Source organism: Phoca vitulina, unplaced genomic scaffold (assembly GCF_004348235.1).
Source record: "Phoca vitulina isolate PV1807 unplaced genomic scaffold, GSC_HSeal_1.0 scaffold10, whole genome shotgun sequence".
Classification (NCBI taxonomy): domain Eukaryota; kingdom Metazoa; phylum Chordata; class Mammalia; order Carnivora; family Phocidae; genus Phoca; species Phoca vitulina.
Genome location: NW_022589713.1, coordinates 25,806,450 through 25,824,638, shown reverse-complemented (window position 1 = coordinate 25,824,638; position 18,189 = coordinate 25,806,450). Strand labels below are relative to the sequence as shown.

Here is an 18,189-nt window from a genome sequence, read left to right as displayed (position 1 = left end):
CATTTCAATATTTTCACAACCAGTATGGCCATATAGATGCATGGCAGTTGAAAAACAGCATTACCCATTTCTCTCCCTGTCTTGCAAAACTCTAAGGCAACAACAAGAAGAGGGGAGTAGAGCCAAGAAATGAGCCAACTGTTCCAGTGGCTCTGGCCGTACCAGCATCTCTGTCCATGGAACGGCCAATATAGGAAACATTTTTTCATTTCTTTTCAAAAATAATGTTTATTATAAGTGTTATATATAGATATTGTAGAAAATTTACCAAGCATAAAAGATGGGAAATGGGGAAGAAAAATTACCCATAATCTCACTATTTTGAAATATATATTATTAACATCCTGGAGATACCAAAAAAACTACTCAATTTTTCCCTTTTACCAGTGTATCATGAGCATATTTCCATGTCATTACATTTTCCCCTAAACATCACTTTTAAAAGCTTCAAAATATTCTACTGAATGTGTATACCTTAGTTCATTTGACCAATCTCTTGCTATTGAATACCTGATTTGTTTTCAATTTTCTATTGTCATAAACAGCACAGCAATGAACATTCTTGTATCTAACTAAATTTTTAGACAAAATCATAATTTCTATCTAGAAATTTCCAGAAGTAGCATGACTGGTTCAAAGAATATGTGCCTATTTAAGTTAAGCTTTGAACTCTTTTGCAAAGTGGCCTCAGGAATATTCAAATGATATATGCACCCATGTGTTACATAAGAGAACGTGCGCTTCAGGGCATCCACACCCGCAGTGGGCTTTGTCACTTTCTTTTTTTGATCTTTACCAATTAACAAAAAATAGCATCTCATTACTGTTTCAGATTGCATTTCTTTGGTTACTAGTGAGGAGGACATTTTTCCATATGTCTATCAGCCGTTAGCAATTCTTCTTTGGGGAAATTCCTCAGCATGTCCTTTGAATCAGCTCCAGTGTTCCAGGCAAGTAACTGCCGCTGAGTCCCTTGGTCCTGACCATCCCTCTGCCCTCTGCAGTATTTGCAGGGCGGAGCTGGCCAAAGTACCAGGGCATATAGCAGGAAATGAGGAAAACCCAGCAATGTGCATGTCCCCAGAGCTCGAGGTCACTGATAAGGCCCCCTCCACTGGAAGTCCCCAGTGCTTCTCTCCTGCTACCGGTATAGATTGCAATTAAATTTCACTTTTGAGAAATTAAAATGAACTGGTATGTTCACAGGGAGATTATGGCATCCCAGGCTATGGTCATATGGGACGAAAAGGAATAAAGGTAAATATGGAAAGCAATTATTTCTTTAATTGATGAAATAAACCTAAATAATATAAGAAGAAACTATCATACTGCAGAAGTGGTCTGTTGATTTATTTATGTTCTCTGCTGCAAATTGTAGGGCCCAAGAGGTTTCCCTGGAGATATGGGACAAAAGGTACTGTGCACATGACCTTGTTTTGAAATTACCATGACCTTAACTTTCTACTTGAGAATTAAGGTTAAAGAAAAAATACAAAAAAGCAGGGCAATTGTTTTGCCAGGGCTTCATGAGTAAAGGACCATATTTAACTACTATGGATCTTTAAACTGGAAAAGACTGACCTGTCCTTCGTTGCCTGATGTCCCTGGTCTTGAAACTCCTACCTCTAGACATCCTCTCAAGTCTAGTCCTTCTGTCCTCTTGATTTCTCTGCCTCGGGAATCTTATTCCAAACTCTTGGCTTCAGCTATTGCTGTTTGTTCTATCATTGTGGCCTTCACTTGCCCTTGCCTGGAAGGTGACAACATTCTTCTCATGGTCTCCATTTCCACCTTCTCCCTGCTTCAGTTAGTCCCAAACACCGCTGTCACTTGGTGTCTTCGACAGAATAACCTACTCATGTTCCTCTCCCGAGCAAACAGTATCCAGAATTCCTCATAGCCTCCCAGATTGAAATCTACCTCTGTGCTCTACCACTAGATATACCTTCCATTTCAGTCCGAGCAGCTCCTGTTCTTATACACTGGAATTCTGGGATAAGATTTCCTTTTTTTTTTTTTTAAGTGTCCTGTCCAGAAGAGTGTCTTCCAATAGTTGGTGCTCAAATTAAAATACAAAATATGGATTACAAAAAATTGAATGTCCAAGCAAATCAAATCAACTACAGGAAAACAGCCAATTTTTGAATCCTCTTAAAAGTGCTTTTAATGGATGAATTACCAGAAGAGATTCTTTCCTTAGCTAGAGAAGAGTGCAAGAGGGAACTATATAAATAACTGTTAGGACAAGAGTTCTCATTGTAGAAGACCAATTTTCTAATTTACTGATAAAGGGATAAAATTAGCATATTTCAGTTTAAGGATAAATGTGAAATTTGTTTTTTGATAAATAGGCGCTAAAATTCATTTCCCACCAAGGTCAGAGCAAATTTTTTTTTTTTTTTACCTTCAGCTTTTTCAGAAATGACTCATGAATTTAGGAAGTAATTATTTAGTATTTTCTGTAGTTAATACTCCATATGTTTTTCCTGATCTTCAAGCATTTTTTCTTTAGATATTTTTAGTAACTGATTGGGCAGCCATTTCCTTGATATTCATGCATAAATATTTGTATTCTTAGAAAATTAAAAATAGTTTGGGGAATATTTAAGTGTATCAATAATCTAGTTCCAAGCAACAGGGGAAGGTGACATTTAATGTTTAATATATAGTCTAGTTATAAGATCAATTAGGTTTTAGATTAGAGAGAATTATTTTTATTCTTTTATAGCAAATATTTTAATATATTGATTTTTTATATCTGAATCTTTAGGGTGCTGTTGGTGATCCTGGAATTCCTGGGGGTCCTGGACCCAAAGGATTTAGGGGATTACCAGTAAGTGGCCTATAATTCCAGAAATAATAAATGTTTCTTTGGAAGACTCTGGCTTTTATGTTGTAATAATAAATGTGGTTTATTGCTCTAACCCAAGGGCATCTGAAATGCCACTCCCTGGCTTTGTGACCTTCACCACAGCATTTCAGGGTCTCTATTTCTATAACATGAGACTTGAACTTGACACCAAAGATCACTTTCTGCTCTAAAATTCTATGGTTCCATGAATCTGAACTATTTTAAAGATTTATGGATTGATAACTGGCTGTTCCAAGAAATGTCAGTGCCTCCCAGTGTTTTCTAAGCCACATATTAAAGCCCAGAATATTAACTCTGAGCGGAAATGCAGCTGACATCTTCCCGCTGTGTTCCTGAGAGTTTCCTGACAGTTCCACTACCCATACCCAAGGCCATCTAGGGCATTCGTTTTAAGGAAGGCTGTTGAGATCTTCTAATTAACCAAGTGTAGAGTAAAATGTCATAGTTTTTTAAAAAACAAAACGCTGAGACAAGCATCTTTTCATTTTGAAGTGTGAATGTAATATCAGTGGTCATTATCAGCATGAAAGAGATGCAGTTCAACATATATTTTCCATCTGGCTGGATAAATTTCATTAACATCCGTATCTATCACCTTGAAGTATGGGAATGACGCAGCCCACCCATGTCCTCTTATGTATGTGGAGAATTATTCTTTGATTTGATCCTTTGCAGATGGGAGGTTTTTAATTAGATCTCTGTGTGCCCTAGTATATTTGCTTTTTTTTTTTTTTTAGCACCAATCCTAGTTTATGACTAATTTGGATTCAAATGTACAGCCAGTGCCAGAGCAAAGTATGTCACTAAATGGAGGGTCTACGAGGGAAATGGAGGTTTTCCAGTGGTTAAGAATGGCTATTTATATTACAAGAAAAGGAATTTACTTGAGTTGAATTAATAGTTGCTTTCTTTAAAAACATTTTTTTTTAAGGGGCACTTGGGTGGCTCAGTTGGTTAAATGTCTGACTCTTGATTTCAGCTCAGGTCATGATCTCAGGGTCGTGGGTTCAAGCCCCCACATCAGGCTTGTGCTCAGCCTGGAATCTGCTTGATATTCTCTCTCTTCCTCTCCCTCTGCCCCCCGCTCGTGCACTCTCTAAATAAATAAATAAAATCTTTAAAAAAATTTTTTTAATTATAAAGTCTCATTAAAACTGAGGTCGTTTCCATGGATAGACAGTGTGGAAACTAAAACATGTTCTTATCTGCAGCTCACTATAGGCCTGAAAGGTGAAGAGGGACCTCCAGGACCCCCAGGCCCTCCTGGATGGAGAGTAAGTACACCATTAGAAATAAGTAGCCTATACTAGTTTCTAGGTTGTTCCCCAAAAGGGGTACAGATTTTAAACTCAGAGCACTGGGTTCAAGTCCATATTCTGCTTCTTGCTGGCTGTGTGCCCTTCGGCTGGTCACCTGTTCTCTCAGTTTACTTCTAAAATGGGGACAACATATCCTGTCCTACCACCTCAAAAGGTAGCAGTGAGGACCGCATTCTCAAATGTGAGCACTCCTCGTGAATGATAAAGTTCAGTGCAAATATTAGCTGTTACTGTTATTTTTTTTACTAAAGTTTAAAAATAGGGATGGGAATGTGTAAGCTTCATAAAGGTGTCCTGGCGAAGTTCCAGCATGCAAGACAAGTTGATAGTTTTCCAAATCACTGTTGTTGCCTTCCCAACTTCAAAATATAGACTCCAGAGAGATTTGGAAATATAACCACAGCTTCGCACTCTGCTTCCAGTGCAAGCGAAATGTCACCTCTGGAAGCAATCCCAGGCAGAGTCAGGTACATCTCCCAGGGATGAACGTGCCATGTCTCTATTTTAGTGCTTCTCCTGTTACCATAATGATTTATTTACACATCTCTCTCCCCTGATGAGCATAGTCAGGTAAGAACTAAAAGTTGCCAGCACCTGGGTTTATGTAGGAGGCGCAGTAACCATTGTGTACAGAGTGGAAAAACAGATTATCTTGTTCTGTGCACTCTGAGTGTTTTGTGACTACCTGGAGGAGTTCTTTAACTTGGGACCTGATAGAGAAAACAAAAGCATGGATGTTCAGTGGATGACAATAGAATGAGAGTCAACTGGCTGTAAAGGATACTCTAATACATCTTTTTTCCTTTCATGTTAAGGAATTGGTGAATATGTAGTCTCCTGGGTGAGACTCTAGTCTCTGAGTCATACTGATCTGCTCTGGATTTATCTCCTTTCCAGATTCTGGAGTTCTCATGTGGGGGTCCCACGTCTTCCGAGCCTCTGTGCTTGGCCCTGCTGGTCCACTAGAGCATGGTTTCACTGTCCTGGGCTTGCTGGTCTACCAGAATGTGGCTTTTCTCTTTTGCCTGCTGGTCTGCTAGAATCAGATCAGCTTCTTTGTCTTGGGCTCTCAGTCCTCAGCCTCTGCTTAAGAACTTGATTGAAGTTCTTCTTTAACTCGGTCCTTTAGGACAGATGCTCTGGAGCTCTGATCCTCTGTAAGATGTGGACTGCCTACTCTTACTTACTAGCCAGAAACTGTTCCTCTGTCTGTTTAAATGGCTGTGCATTCTTTTCTGTCTTGTGCCATAACTTACAAAAGGAAAGTTGAGACTCTTCATTTCTTAGTGAGATATGTAATTTCCTGATTCTGATCAGGAAGAACCTGTGCTCCCAATGGGTAGAATTATAGATGCCACAACATTTCTGGATAACACCAGCAGTACACAATGGGCCACCTCAGGATTCAGTAGACATTTAACTGTTAATTGGATGGATGGATGGATAGACGGATGGACAGATGACCCAGTTGTCATTTAGAACAGGGGTTCTTACACTGACATCCCTGGTTGAGCTTCTGAGGCCAGTGAAATTGTATGAGTGTGAGCCTGTAATAGAATTTTCTGGAGCCAGCCTACTAACATTCACCAGTTGCCAAAAGAGACCTATGTGCATTGAACATGTTAAGAACTGCTGCCAAAATATCACTCGGCATCAGGGAAATCCAAATCAAAACCTCAATGAGATACCACCTCACACCAGTCAGAATGGCTAAAATTAACAAGTCAGGAAATGACAGATGTTGGCAGGGATGCGGAGAAAGGGGAACCCTCCTACACTGTTGGTGGGAATGCAAGCTGGTGCAGCCACTCTGGAAAACAGTATGGAGGTTCCTCAAAAAGTTGAAAATAGAGCTACCATATGATCCAGCAATTGCACTCCTGGGTATTTACCCCAAAGATACAAAAGTAGGGACCCGAAAGGCTACGTGCACCCCGATGTTTATAGCAGCAATGTCCACAATAGCCAAACTGTGGAAAGAGCCAAGATGTCCATCAACAGATGAATGGATAAAGAAGATGTGGTATATATATACAATGGAATATTATGCAGCCATCAAAAGGAATAAGATCTTGCCATTTGCAACGACGTGGATGGAACTGGAGGGTATTATGCTGAGCGAAATAAGTCAAACAGAGAAAGACATGTATCATATGACCTCACTGATATGAGGAATTCTTAATCTCAGGGAACAAACTGAGGGTTGCTGGAGTGGGGGGTGGGGTGGGAGGGATGGGGTGACTGGGTGATGGACACTGGGGAGGGTATGTGTTCTGGTAAGCGCTGTGAATTGTGCAAGACTGTTGAATCTCAGATCTGTACCTCTGAAACAAATAATGCAATATATGTTAAGAAAGAAAAAAAGAAGAAGAAGAATGTAGCAGGAGGGGAAGAATGAAGGGGGGGAAATCGGAGGGGGAGAAGAAACATGAGAGACGATGGACTCTGAAAAACAAACTGAGGGTTCTAGAGGGGAGGGGGTTCGGAGGATGGGTTAGCCTGGTGATGGGTATTGAGGAGGGCACGTTCTGCATGGAGCACTGGGTGTTATGCACAAACAATGAATCATGGAACACTATATCTAAAACTAATGATGTAATGTATGGGGGTTAACATAACAATAAAAAAAATAAAAAAAAAATAAAAAAAAAAGAACTGCTGCCAAGGAGAAGCCTGATCCTGATAGGGGAAAAGAGAAAAAAAGTTCAAGCTGTGAAAAAAGCATTGTTTTTTTTTGTTTTGTTTTTTTGTTTTTTTGTTTTAGGAAGCTTCCTTGATTCATTTCAGCCAATTATGCATACTCCTTTGTTTATAACCTCTCCGCATTTATGAGCTTACTCTTGTGTAATGCTCTTCTTTTGTATAATGCCCATCTTGCTACGTAATTATCTCTGGTTCTTTCACATATGTAGAGGTGTATGCTACCACCTGCATTTTAAACTCCTTGATTTGTAATACATCTGTACCTCTGAATTCTTAATAAATTCCTTTCCTTGTGGCATGCTTTGGGAAGCCTGCTGCTTACATTTCAAGTTTTCTCATGAGAAGTACCTTCTAAGTATTATATCCTTAGTACAAACATCTTTAAGAAATACTTTTGTTTCTTCTCACCTAGAAAAGTAATTCAGTTCACTCTGGGCAGACATTAGCTTAACTAATCTAACACTGAAACAAAGTTTACACCATTGATTTAAGTGGGGAAATAGCATCATAATCTCCTAGTTCAGGAATACTTTAACCACTCTCTGCCAGCTGTGCTTTTAAGAATGAGGTTTGTTTTTTTTTTCTTTACTCTTGTTTTGTCACTAAAGACTCCAGTTCACATTCCAATAACCTGCTCTGGTTTTGTTTTCCTAGGGCATGAAAGGCATGGTGGGGAAGCCTGTATATTCCGTATGTATCTCCTTATTCACAACTGAAAACCTAACCAGTCCACTGGCAAATAAATATGGCCCCTCAGAGGTCACTGTGCTCATGTTTCTGTTCTCTTTCTCTTTTTTTATTTACAGCAATGTGATCTGATCCTGTTCATGCGGGACCATAGTCGTGAGTATCTGTGTGTCATGGGACGAGGGGGTTGGTGGATTGGTGAGGGCACTTAGGATGAGTGTGATGTGGGTATGCAGAATCAGTAAGCTGAATCCACTGGTGGCATGTGTCCTCTGCAACAGGCTTGTCCTGAGTACTTGCTGTAGGAACAGCTCACATCAAAGATGGGAGGGAAAGGGGTATAAGTAAAAGACTCAAGAAGTGTGACTCATATAGGAGAGAAAATGTGCTTATGGGAAACAATTGGAATCCAACTCAAAAGGTGTGTGAATTAGCTCACACGATTTTGTACAAAGGTCTGCAAGGGCCTGGTGTTAAAGGGATGAACGTGGAGATTTGGGTTTAGTCAGTTAGTTACTTAGTAAATGAAGTCTCCTTGGACAGGGGTACTTGAATTCAGTTATGGCGAAGTGATAGGGGAGTGGCAAAAGAATAGTTTCAGCAGAGGAATAAAGCAGAAGTCAACAAATAGATTGTCTTTGGTTAGGAAGAAAGGGAAGTGAGGTAGAAGAAGCCCAGTGATCTCATTTCTGAAAATTTATCCCAAGGAAATAAAACAAAAGAAAGAAAAATTATATGCAAATATGCTTGTTGAAATATTATTCATTAGAGCAAAATGAATATACCTTTAGACTATTTGCACTTAGAGAATAATTAGGTTATAGTGCATCATCTTCTGATCAAATGCTAAGCAGATAATTGGTTTTTTTGAAGACTCAATCAGAATATAAATAATATTGTCATTAAAAAGCAGGAAATTAAATTGGATCCTCATTATTTTTACATATAGGTAAATATTTACACAGAAAAAGTTCTAGAAGCAAAAGTAGAAAAATGAACAACTTACTTTGTTAGAGTGGTAGAATTTTAAGTGATCTGTCTTTTTTCATGCTTCCATGGTGACTTATAATGATGCTTATACAATCAGAGTCAGAAGAATGTAAGATGGGAAAATTGGAGAGACTTTACCACAGGAGACTGGATAAAGATGTAATCATTGCAAGTGTGGGGCAAGGAAAGAACAAAAAGAAAAAAAGTTTGAAATAAGTATAAGGCCAGAGCAGGAGAGGCTTAGGACCACTGAGGATGAGAAGGCAGGAGGAAATGTGAAGGGAAATCACTTGGTGGGAAAATAGGATGACTTTAAACATTTTAGAGGTAGGGGGATGTCGTATGGGCCCTAAATTATCTACAGGCAGCTAAATAAATGGACTGTCATAAAGGTGAGGATCAAGGGAGGAGACTGCGATGTTGAAGTCACTCACACACTTGTGGTCCTTGAGGCCACAGGGATGGGTGAGGTCCTAAGGATGTGAAACTACAGAGAAAGAAACAGAAACCCAAGGGATGAATTCAGGAAGACATCTTAGCAAAAAGAGTGGGGCCAAAGGACAGCAAATGGCATTGCAGAGATGGGGAAGTCCAGCAAATGTGGGTAGCTTGAAAAAAAAGCAAGAAATGCCAAGGGACAGAAGATTCAAAGGGAGAGGACCCAAGTGAAAGACATTGCTTGAGAATTGAAAGGCTCTCCAGCACACAGAGGAAGTAAGAACCAGGGTCTGGGGTCCTGGGGGGGAGAACAGAGGGAGAGCCATTGAGGGGAGGGGAATTCTTCTCAGGAAATCAACAGATATCTTCCCAAGGAAGAACGAAGAGGAAGGAAGTTGTGGGGGAGGTGAATACTGGTCTGTGGAGGGTTAGGGATTTGAAGACAATTTTCCAACACTAAATGAAAGGAGTTAGCCAGGAAATTAGGGAGCCAGGGGCGTGTGGGTTCTGTAACCAGACAGGGTGCTGGTTGGGGAGCATGGAACTCTAGAATTCAGAACCAAGATGGGATTTGGATGACAGTTCTTTAGCGCTAATTCAGAGGGCCCCACTTTATAGGTGACATCACGAAGGCCCTGTGGGGTTGGACTCCTGGTCTACCAAGTTTGCTTTTCAGTCCTGCAGCACCCTAGTCCTGCAACATTGGGGTGAGGCCCCAGTCCTGAGCTGGTGATTGGGACTCCACCCCCAGAATAAAATAAGAGCTCTAGGAGGCTGAGGGGAATGTGGAGTGGGGGTGGTTGTGTTAGGAGTTAATTGGACAGTTACATAGTCAGGGCCAGGGTCCCCAACAAGAAAACAAGGAGCTGGGACAGCTAAGACGAAACTGCACCAGCTTAGACAAAACCCACAGCAGCGTCTCGCCTAGCAGCCTCTGCAGAAGTGACTTTTGCAAAACATCCTGTAACAAAACAATTAACCATAAAACATTGGTACTATCACAGGTAAGGCAGTTAGTCTCCAAATGTCAGCCCAAAAGACCATCAACACAGGAACAATAACCCGATAGATAGACGGGTACATGATCAAAGCCCTGATTGGCACACCTTAGCAGCTAATCCACCAGTTGCAAATAAAATAGGAGGGCTCAAATGATTAGAATTTTGGAGGGAGGGGCATAAGTGAAGAAGATTTTTAGGAAAAATAAACACACTTAAAGAGATCAAGTAGTTTCCCTGAAGTCAAGCAGCTTTGCCACACTCAAACCCAGACAGGTGCATCCGTTTCCAGAGCCTGGGTTTCTAGCCTCACAACTGGGTTGGAGGTGGACAAATGGAGGTTCTCAGAGAAAAAGGGATCTGCTGCAGGCCTTGAGATGCAGAGGAGGCCGTGGGTTCTGAGTCCTGTCTGTTGGCGGTTAGCATCTCAGCAGCCACAGGATTAAGACAGTCAAAGGGTGTTAATAGGGGTGACGTGAGAGGGCATGAGCTGTGGGACAGCAGGGTGGAGGCTAGGTTGTTGCCAGTGCTAATAAAATCTTTTATTATATCGGAGTGACTCATTTGCTTTTTAAGAATTGAGAAACATGAGCAAGGAAATTGTCCGGTCAGTGCTTTCTAAAGATTTACCAACATCTCCCTCTGATTGGTCCCCTGTTTATAGAGTAAATCACTTAGAAAAACCAGATGCTGTTTTGCTCAGGAGAAACCCTTGGGGGCTTCCCTCCTCTCTCTAGATACAGAGATCACTCAAACCCAGGCGCTGTATTTTTTAGCAGAGACCAAGTTTATTTGGAAATCCCCACATTTCTGCAGGAAAAGAGAGGTTCCCAAGGTGCAAGGAAAATAAGCTCCATATTTTAGCCTTGCCTTGCTGAATGACTCTCAAGACTATAAGAAGAGAGAAAAAACAAATTGAATTTGAGCTATCTTGCCTTTTAATCTGAGGCTCATCTATTCTACTTCTAAGACAAGTGATCAGTGTTTCAGATTTCAACCGAAATTGTGCTGAAGTCTGCTGGCCATGGTTCACAAGGAGAAAAGGTCAGGAAGGTTCACCCATTAATAAAATTCGGTGTATGTGTTCCTCAGGCCTCTAACCTTGACTTCCTGTAATTTAGGAATTAGCCTCATTTGCAAGTAGAGTCAAACAAATATTAAGGTTTGCTGAAATTTTGTTCTGGGGGATTATTTTGTCTGTGTGCCAAAAATGTAACAGATTCTTCTCTCTCTCTCTCTCTCTCTTTTTTATAGCTTGTTGGAAAGGTGAGTATTCTTACTGTACTGTGTTGCTGGTTGAAGTAATTAGCTGCATTCTGACAAGACCCATTTGAAAGAAACTCTCAGCCCCATGGGAAAAAGGGCTTCTTCCTTCTATGCTGACACTTCAGTTTTGTGATTATGGCTGTAGTTGTCAATGTCATGTTTCTACCCAATGGTAAAATGGTGACACCCAGCCCCAAGCCCCTTCACACTATTGTGCTTTCTAGGTCCTGTCTTAGTTTCACAATTCAGTTTCTTCATGGAGTAGGCCCGCATTGCTGGGGAATTCAGGGACAGGGCTCCAAATGACCACATTCTCTTGCTCTGTTGCTGACCCTGTGGACACTGGCTTCTTGGACCGGTGATGTTTCTTTTCCTCTGACCCCCACACACATATTTCATCTCACCAAGTGCCCACCTCTTGTACACCTGACCTTGCTGTGGATGGTCTTCCTGGGGCCTGGACTGCAGTGGTTGTTGCATGGCACCTTAGATCCCTTGGACCCCATTGCCGCTGAAGCGGTTATGTCAACGTCAAGAGCTCCTGGACTTCCAGAAGCCTGCTGAAGTAGACCCATAGGGACTTTTTTTTTTTTAAGATTTTATGTATTTATTTTGACAGAGAGAGACACAGCAAGAGAGGGAACACAAGCAGGGGGAGCGGGAGAGGGAGAAGCAGGCTTCCCGCCGGGCAGGGAGCCTGATGTGGGGCTCGATCCCAGGACCCTGGGATCATGACCTGAGCCGAAGGCAGACGCTTAATGACTGAGCCACCCAGGCACCCCGACCCATAGGGACTCATCCCAAAAGTTTGACCTTATCCCAAATTTGGGATCATTAAGTTTAATTCTGAAAAATAAACAGACAAAAAAAAAAAAACCACCCAAAACTTACACATATAAGTACCCAATAAAACTTCATGGATTTGAATTAAATTTATCAGGTACTCTGCTGGGCACTAGGAAAAGGAGAAAATAAAAATAAATAGAAACTGGTTCTGCTTTCTGGGAGAATCTGTGACAATAGGTCAGTCTTGAAGATGCTTGCCTAGCGCTTCTTTAATAATTTTTAGTATTAGGGCAAAGAAGGGAAGAATACTTAATTTTTCATATTTTACTGTTCATTATTAGCTTTGATATTTTTTCTTCACTGTAAAATTCCTTGATTCAAAACATCTCTAAATTAACCTTTCCTCTCCTATTCTATTGCTGAGAACAGTGGGTTGGGGTATGGGATATTTAGAATCTAATGTGCTTGGGGAGTTAGCCAGCTTGAAGATAGTAGAGCAGCCTACGTAGATGAGGGTGTTTGTTTTTTAAATAATCCCCTTTTCTCTTCCTGTGTTCAGACTTTAATAGCACCTTGAAAAGTTAGGTTTGATACATAGGGCAGATTCCCTATGAGGTTCCTAAAGTTCAATCACCAGAACATTATTAGCATTGAGTTGGAAATTGCAAACAGCCCCATTTTTATAACAGCTCATTGCAAGCCTGCTGTGGTCATGTTGCTCCCTTCCTCCAGCCACCCTTGCTTTCATTTAAAAGCTAGCTTCTGTGAGGGCTCTGAGGGCCCCTCTCTTGGGAAACAGCCTCTTTGTCCTCCAAATGCTCATGAAGAATAATAGTCACTCTGTACCTCTCCGTGGAGCAATCATCTCCAGGATAGATTCCTTGAGGGCAGGCTTGAATTTGGGTCATCTTTGCATGTATCTCAATGCATGTCACCCTGCATATCACCCAGCGTGCTACTTAGTGAATATTTATTGCATAAGTGAATAAAAATCTTCTGACTGACTATAGTTATTAGTAGATCATTTCTGAAAATTTTTGAAGACAGTGAACTTTCAAAACGCTCAAAGCTATCATTTCCTTTTATTAATTTTTAAAAAAATTTTACTTACAGTAAAAATAATTTTTTGTGTGTGAGTTCCATTTCAACACATGCATAAATTCATGTAACCACCACCATGATCAGGATTCAAAACTGTTCTATCAGCCCAGATACTCCCATCAATTTCTTTTTAAATAGCAGGCTGATTGAGGGCTGTGAAGTGTGAGTATTATACCACTGCATATGAATGCTCTAGACTCATGTAACACTTTCACATGAACAAAGAGTTACTTATGCATACCTCTAGTTCTGGAGCTGGACGCAACACCTGCATCTCCCTAGCCCTTGGTGTGAACCAGCCTCACCCCTGGAGTAAAAGGAAGGGCTTTTGATCAGTGAAATAACGTCATACTTCTGCATTTCATGTTTGCAGAAAAGTGTCCAGTGTACCCAACAGAGCTGGTATTTGCCCTGGACCAGTCCTACGGTATCTCCGAACAGAGATTTAATGAAATGAGGGAAATCATCAAATCCATTGTCAATGACCTTAACATCAGAGAAAGTAACTGCCCTGTGGGAGCAAGAGTTGTTGTAGTTTCCTATGACTCAAGTACCAGCTACCTCATCCGCGGGTCAGACTACCGTAACAAGAAGCACCTCCTCCAGCTTATTTCCCAAATGAAATATCAACCCCCCACAGAAGCCCGAGACATTGGTAATGCAATGAGGTTTGTGGCCCGGAACGTTTTCAAGCGGACATATGCGGGAGCCAACAACGTGAGGAAAGTTGCTGTGTTTTTCAGCAATGGACAAGCGGCCAGTCGGTCATCCATCATCACCGCCACCATGGAGTTCAGTGCCCTAGATATCAGTCTGGCAGTCTTTGCTTTTAATGAAAGGATTTTCCTTGAGGCTTTTGAGGTAAGAACTTCCCTTGGCAACTTCTTCATGTGTAACATGGTAAGATGGGGCTAGTGGGAGTAGGGTGGGGTGTGGGATACATGATATAACATGATACATGATACAGATATTTTCTGCAATTTCCCCAGCTGTATTGTTGCCAGGGTCCATGAAATCCAATGTCTAATAACAACAGTAGTCAGTGATAACAGTAGCCACATTTGCTCAGCTCTAGCTGTGCGCCAGGCACTGTCCCTAGAACTTGACACACATACTCACAACCCTCTGAAGTGAATGCTGTTGTTATCTCCATTTAAAACAGAGGAAACTGAGGCCCAGAGAGTTTGAGTGACTTCTCCAATTTTGTACAGCTAATAAATGGCTAAATCAAAATTCGAACTAAGGTTTGTCTGATAGAACGGACCATGAATATGGGGCTCTACCAGCCGCCTGCAGATCAGGTGTTTCTCACATCTGTCATCGGCTTGCTATATCTCATTGAATAGCTGGACTTAACTTATGATGGATGAAGTTTAGGGGATCTCTGAGCCCCTAATGTTGTGTAAAACATTTAACGTAAATGAACATATGAACCCAAGAGAGGTTTGGATTGACAGATTCTTATGGGAACCTATGTTTCTTCCTCTCCCCCCCCAAACTGAAGAATTTCTCCATCTACTGTTCTACTGTTTTTAAATTTATTCAGATTATCCATGAACGACATGCTCCTGGAGCTGGGTGAAGCCATGGTGTCATCCAAGAGGTTAGAAAGGTCTAGATATATACACAAACACCTGTATTTCTACTGTAAAAAGAAAAAGAAGCCCTCTATAACACAAAGAGAATCAATCTGCTCCTGACACATCCAGGTAGTTTTTGGGAATAGGAGCCACACGGAGAGTCACAATAGAAACTGACAAAAAGGATTGAAGGAAGTCAAAGTTTTCTCTATAAAAATAATTACCTCCCAACATACTAGATTACTTATTTGTCATTTTATGGTATTTGTCCCCTACTGCACTATAAGGTAGAGATTTTATCTACTTTGTTCGTTTCTGTATCCCCAGCACCTAGAACACTACCTATAACATTACAGGCATTCAATAAGTATTTTTTGAATGAATGAATGAGCAAATGAATGAATGAAGAGCATATGGTTTATTCCTATGAATAAACTTCCTTGATTTACCAAGGCAGCATTTAGTCTTTCCATGGGGGACAAACAAGGTCAAATACAAAATAATACCCAAAGCATCCAATTTTCATGAAAAAATAGTGAGGAATGCGATAAATACTTTATGATTATAAGACTTGAATAATTATAAGTATTTTCAAATGCTCACTCAACGCTTTACAGAAAAACAAGGTGAGACTTTTCTAACCCTTTACCTTCCCAAGGGAGAAGGGAAAAAAGCACGAGTATCCTCGTGGATTGAGAGATACCTCATCACCAGCTGGGAATGATAGGTTTCTTTCATTGTAATGAAAGTATCTGCCTTCCATGGTGCCTCAAACAGAGTAAATGCCCAATAAATAACTATTGACTCACTGAATGAATGAGTGAATTAGAGAATGAATGAATGCTACATATTGCCCATATCAGTAAGTATTAATGCAAGAAAAACAATCAAGAGACAGACAAAATCAGGCCATGTACTACCAAGAATTTTGAATAGACTTAGTGTCTTTTGTCTACTGTCTTTGGAAATAAAATTTTAAATTAGAATTTGTGATTGAAGAAGTCCACTTGACATCTGAAAGATATACTTTCTTCTAAATAGTGTCATTGGGGTGGAAATAGTTGGGATCACTGCTTAAAGAGGCCAAGGGAAACTTGTATGTAGGTAAAATTTCTGCAGGATCCAACTTCAGAAGCTGATGTGTGGTACATAATCAGCTGGCGCATAATCAGAAGAATATAGGGGTGCCTGGATGGCTCAGTTGGTAGAGCATGAGACTCTTGATCTTGGCGTTGTGAGTTTGAGCCCCACATGGGGTACTTAAAAATAAAATCTTATAAAAAAAGGAGCATGTACAATTCAGTGAAGAATTTCAGAATTGGAAATAAGTGTGAGATTTTAATGCTTGCCCCAGTGGGTGAATCTGATGGTTATCATGTGATATTTTTCTCATGATAAAATAAAAGATGCTGATACCTGCCTTACATACTTCTTTGTGTTGTCTGGAATAAAAGGGGGATGGTGTGTGTCTGAGAGAGAGAGAGAGAGGAAGAGAGAGAGAGAGAGAGAAAGAAAGAGAGAAGATGTACTGAATAGAGCAAAGGGCTATAATGCAAGATAATGGTGATTAGTTAGGGGTTTTTCAAACTAATCCTTAAAGTGAGCGCACAAGAGCGCACAATGGCTTCCTTATAATGGTTAAAGAAAATGAACAAATCAGCATATACTTGTTTTTCATTACAGTTTGACAACACTGGAACATTTCAGGTGATCCCAGTTTCTCCAAATGGGGAGTATGAACCATTAGAAAAATTTCGACACTGTACACTTTGCTATGGTAAGACTCATGAGAATTTATTGTGCAGAAACAAATGCCTTCTGAGTGAGTTATTAAATCTGGCTTTATCAGATATTTCTAGTTTTGAATATAGATTCTATTTTAAGTTTCCCAGTCTTCCAACACTATACATCAGGGTTTCAATTTCTGTAATATTTAGAGCTTCCAGAGAATGTGAAATTGGTTTAGAATACCATCCCAATTGATGTGGATTTTCTTTGGGGACAGTTTGGTAGTGTGTATCAAAAACCTCTAAAATACTGAAAATATTTTCTAAATGAGTTTAGACATGACTTGCAGACTTCAAGCGTACATGCTACCTACATCTGCTTTCTACAAAGACCTTCCCAAATTGCCTTCTCGTGGCCACAGAAATATTGGGACATTGAAAATTCTTCATTAATTTAAATAATGTGAGATTAAAGAGGTATTGATCAGATTATTAAGTCTTGGTAATCTGTCACTGAATCACTTGAAAAAGATCTCAAACAACAGTGTCTTGTTGTGCAGACATTGAACCAATCATGAGTCTCTTTCTGTGTTTTCAGATAAATGTTTTCCAAATGATTGCATCAAAGAGATTTTTTTACCTGAAAATTCATACATGGATGTAGCCTTCCTCTTAGACAATTCTCAGACTATAGCAAATGATGAGTTTAAGGCTGTGAAAACCTTGGTGAGCTCTATGATTGACAACTTCCATATTGCATCAGACCCTAGAATCTCTGACTTTGGTGATAGGATTGCCTTGTTGAGCTATTCTCCTTGGGATAGTTCTAGGAGAAAGAAGGGTGTGGTGAAAACAGAGTTTGGATTTACAACTTACAGTGACGGAGTCCTAATGAAGAGGCACATCCAGTCTTCCCTCCAACAGCTAAAAGGAGAAGCCACCATTGGCCATACCCTACTATGGGCTGTGGAGAACCTCTTCCCACAAGCACCAAACTTGAGAAAACACAAGGTCATTTTTGTGATCTCAGCTGGAGAATATCACGAGAGAAAGGAATTCTTAAAGAAGGTGACTCTGAGGGCCAAATGTCAAGGCTATGTCATATTTGTGATTTCCCTGGGCTCTGCATATAAGGAGGACATGGAGGAGTTAGCCAGCTACCCACTTGATCACCATCTGATACAGCTTGGGAGAATTCATAAACCAGATCTGGATTATATTACGAAGTTTATAAAGCCAATTGTTTATTCAATCAGACGTAAGTCATTATTTTGTTTTTCTTCTTTGTTTTAATAAATTAGTGTTTGTTAATAGTAACACATCTTTGAATCTATAGCTAACCCAAATATACAAATTAGATGGTGAGATGGGGACAGGGATGGGACACATCCTGCTTATACTTTGTTTTTTCTTGGTCCTAATGTGGTGAGACCTTTTTCATGATAGAATGTCTTTTATACAAAATCTCAGCACTAAACGCACAGAGTGATTGGAGTTCTCTAGAGCCACACCTGCTCAACCTAAGGAAGTTTTAGCAGTTGTTCGATGAGGATTTACATAAAAGTTTGCCCACTGCACCTAGTTTATTTTCAACCGTGGCATGCCCTGGAGACCTGTATGAAGGTTTAAAGGCAGCATAGACCTGTGCTGTTCCAGAAGAGCATAAGCATACAAGTCACATAGGACTCTTATTAAAACACAAGTCCTGGTTCAGTATGTACA

At 40.3% G+C, this 18,189-nt stretch overlaps 1 protein-coding gene across 1 annotated transcript in view; it reads left to right on the top strand.

Moving 5' to 3' along the window:
- COL6A5 (collagen type VI alpha 5 chain) overlaps window positions 1-18,189 on the top strand; it is an 88,472-nt gene that overhangs the window by 44,008 nt on the left and 26,275 nt on the right. Inside the window, exons 25-34 of the mRNA XM_032409212.1 lie at window positions 1,207-1,257; window positions 1,379-1,414; window positions 2,771-2,833; window positions 4,084-4,146; window positions 7,549-7,584; window positions 7,701-7,737; window positions 11,262-11,273; window positions 13,534-14,021; window positions 16,424-16,517; window positions 17,066-17,725. Coding sequence (XP_032265103.1) covers window positions 1,207-1,257; window positions 1,379-1,414; window positions 2,771-2,833; window positions 4,084-4,146; window positions 7,549-7,584; window positions 7,701-7,737; window positions 11,262-11,273; window positions 13,534-14,021; window positions 16,424-16,517; window positions 17,066-17,725 — 1,540 coding nt within the window. The remainder of the gene's footprint in view (window positions 1-1,206; window positions 1,258-1,378; window positions 1,415-2,770; window positions 2,834-4,083; window positions 4,147-7,548; window positions 7,585-7,700; window positions 7,738-11,261; window positions 11,274-13,533; window positions 14,022-16,423; window positions 16,518-17,065; window positions 17,726-18,189) is intronic.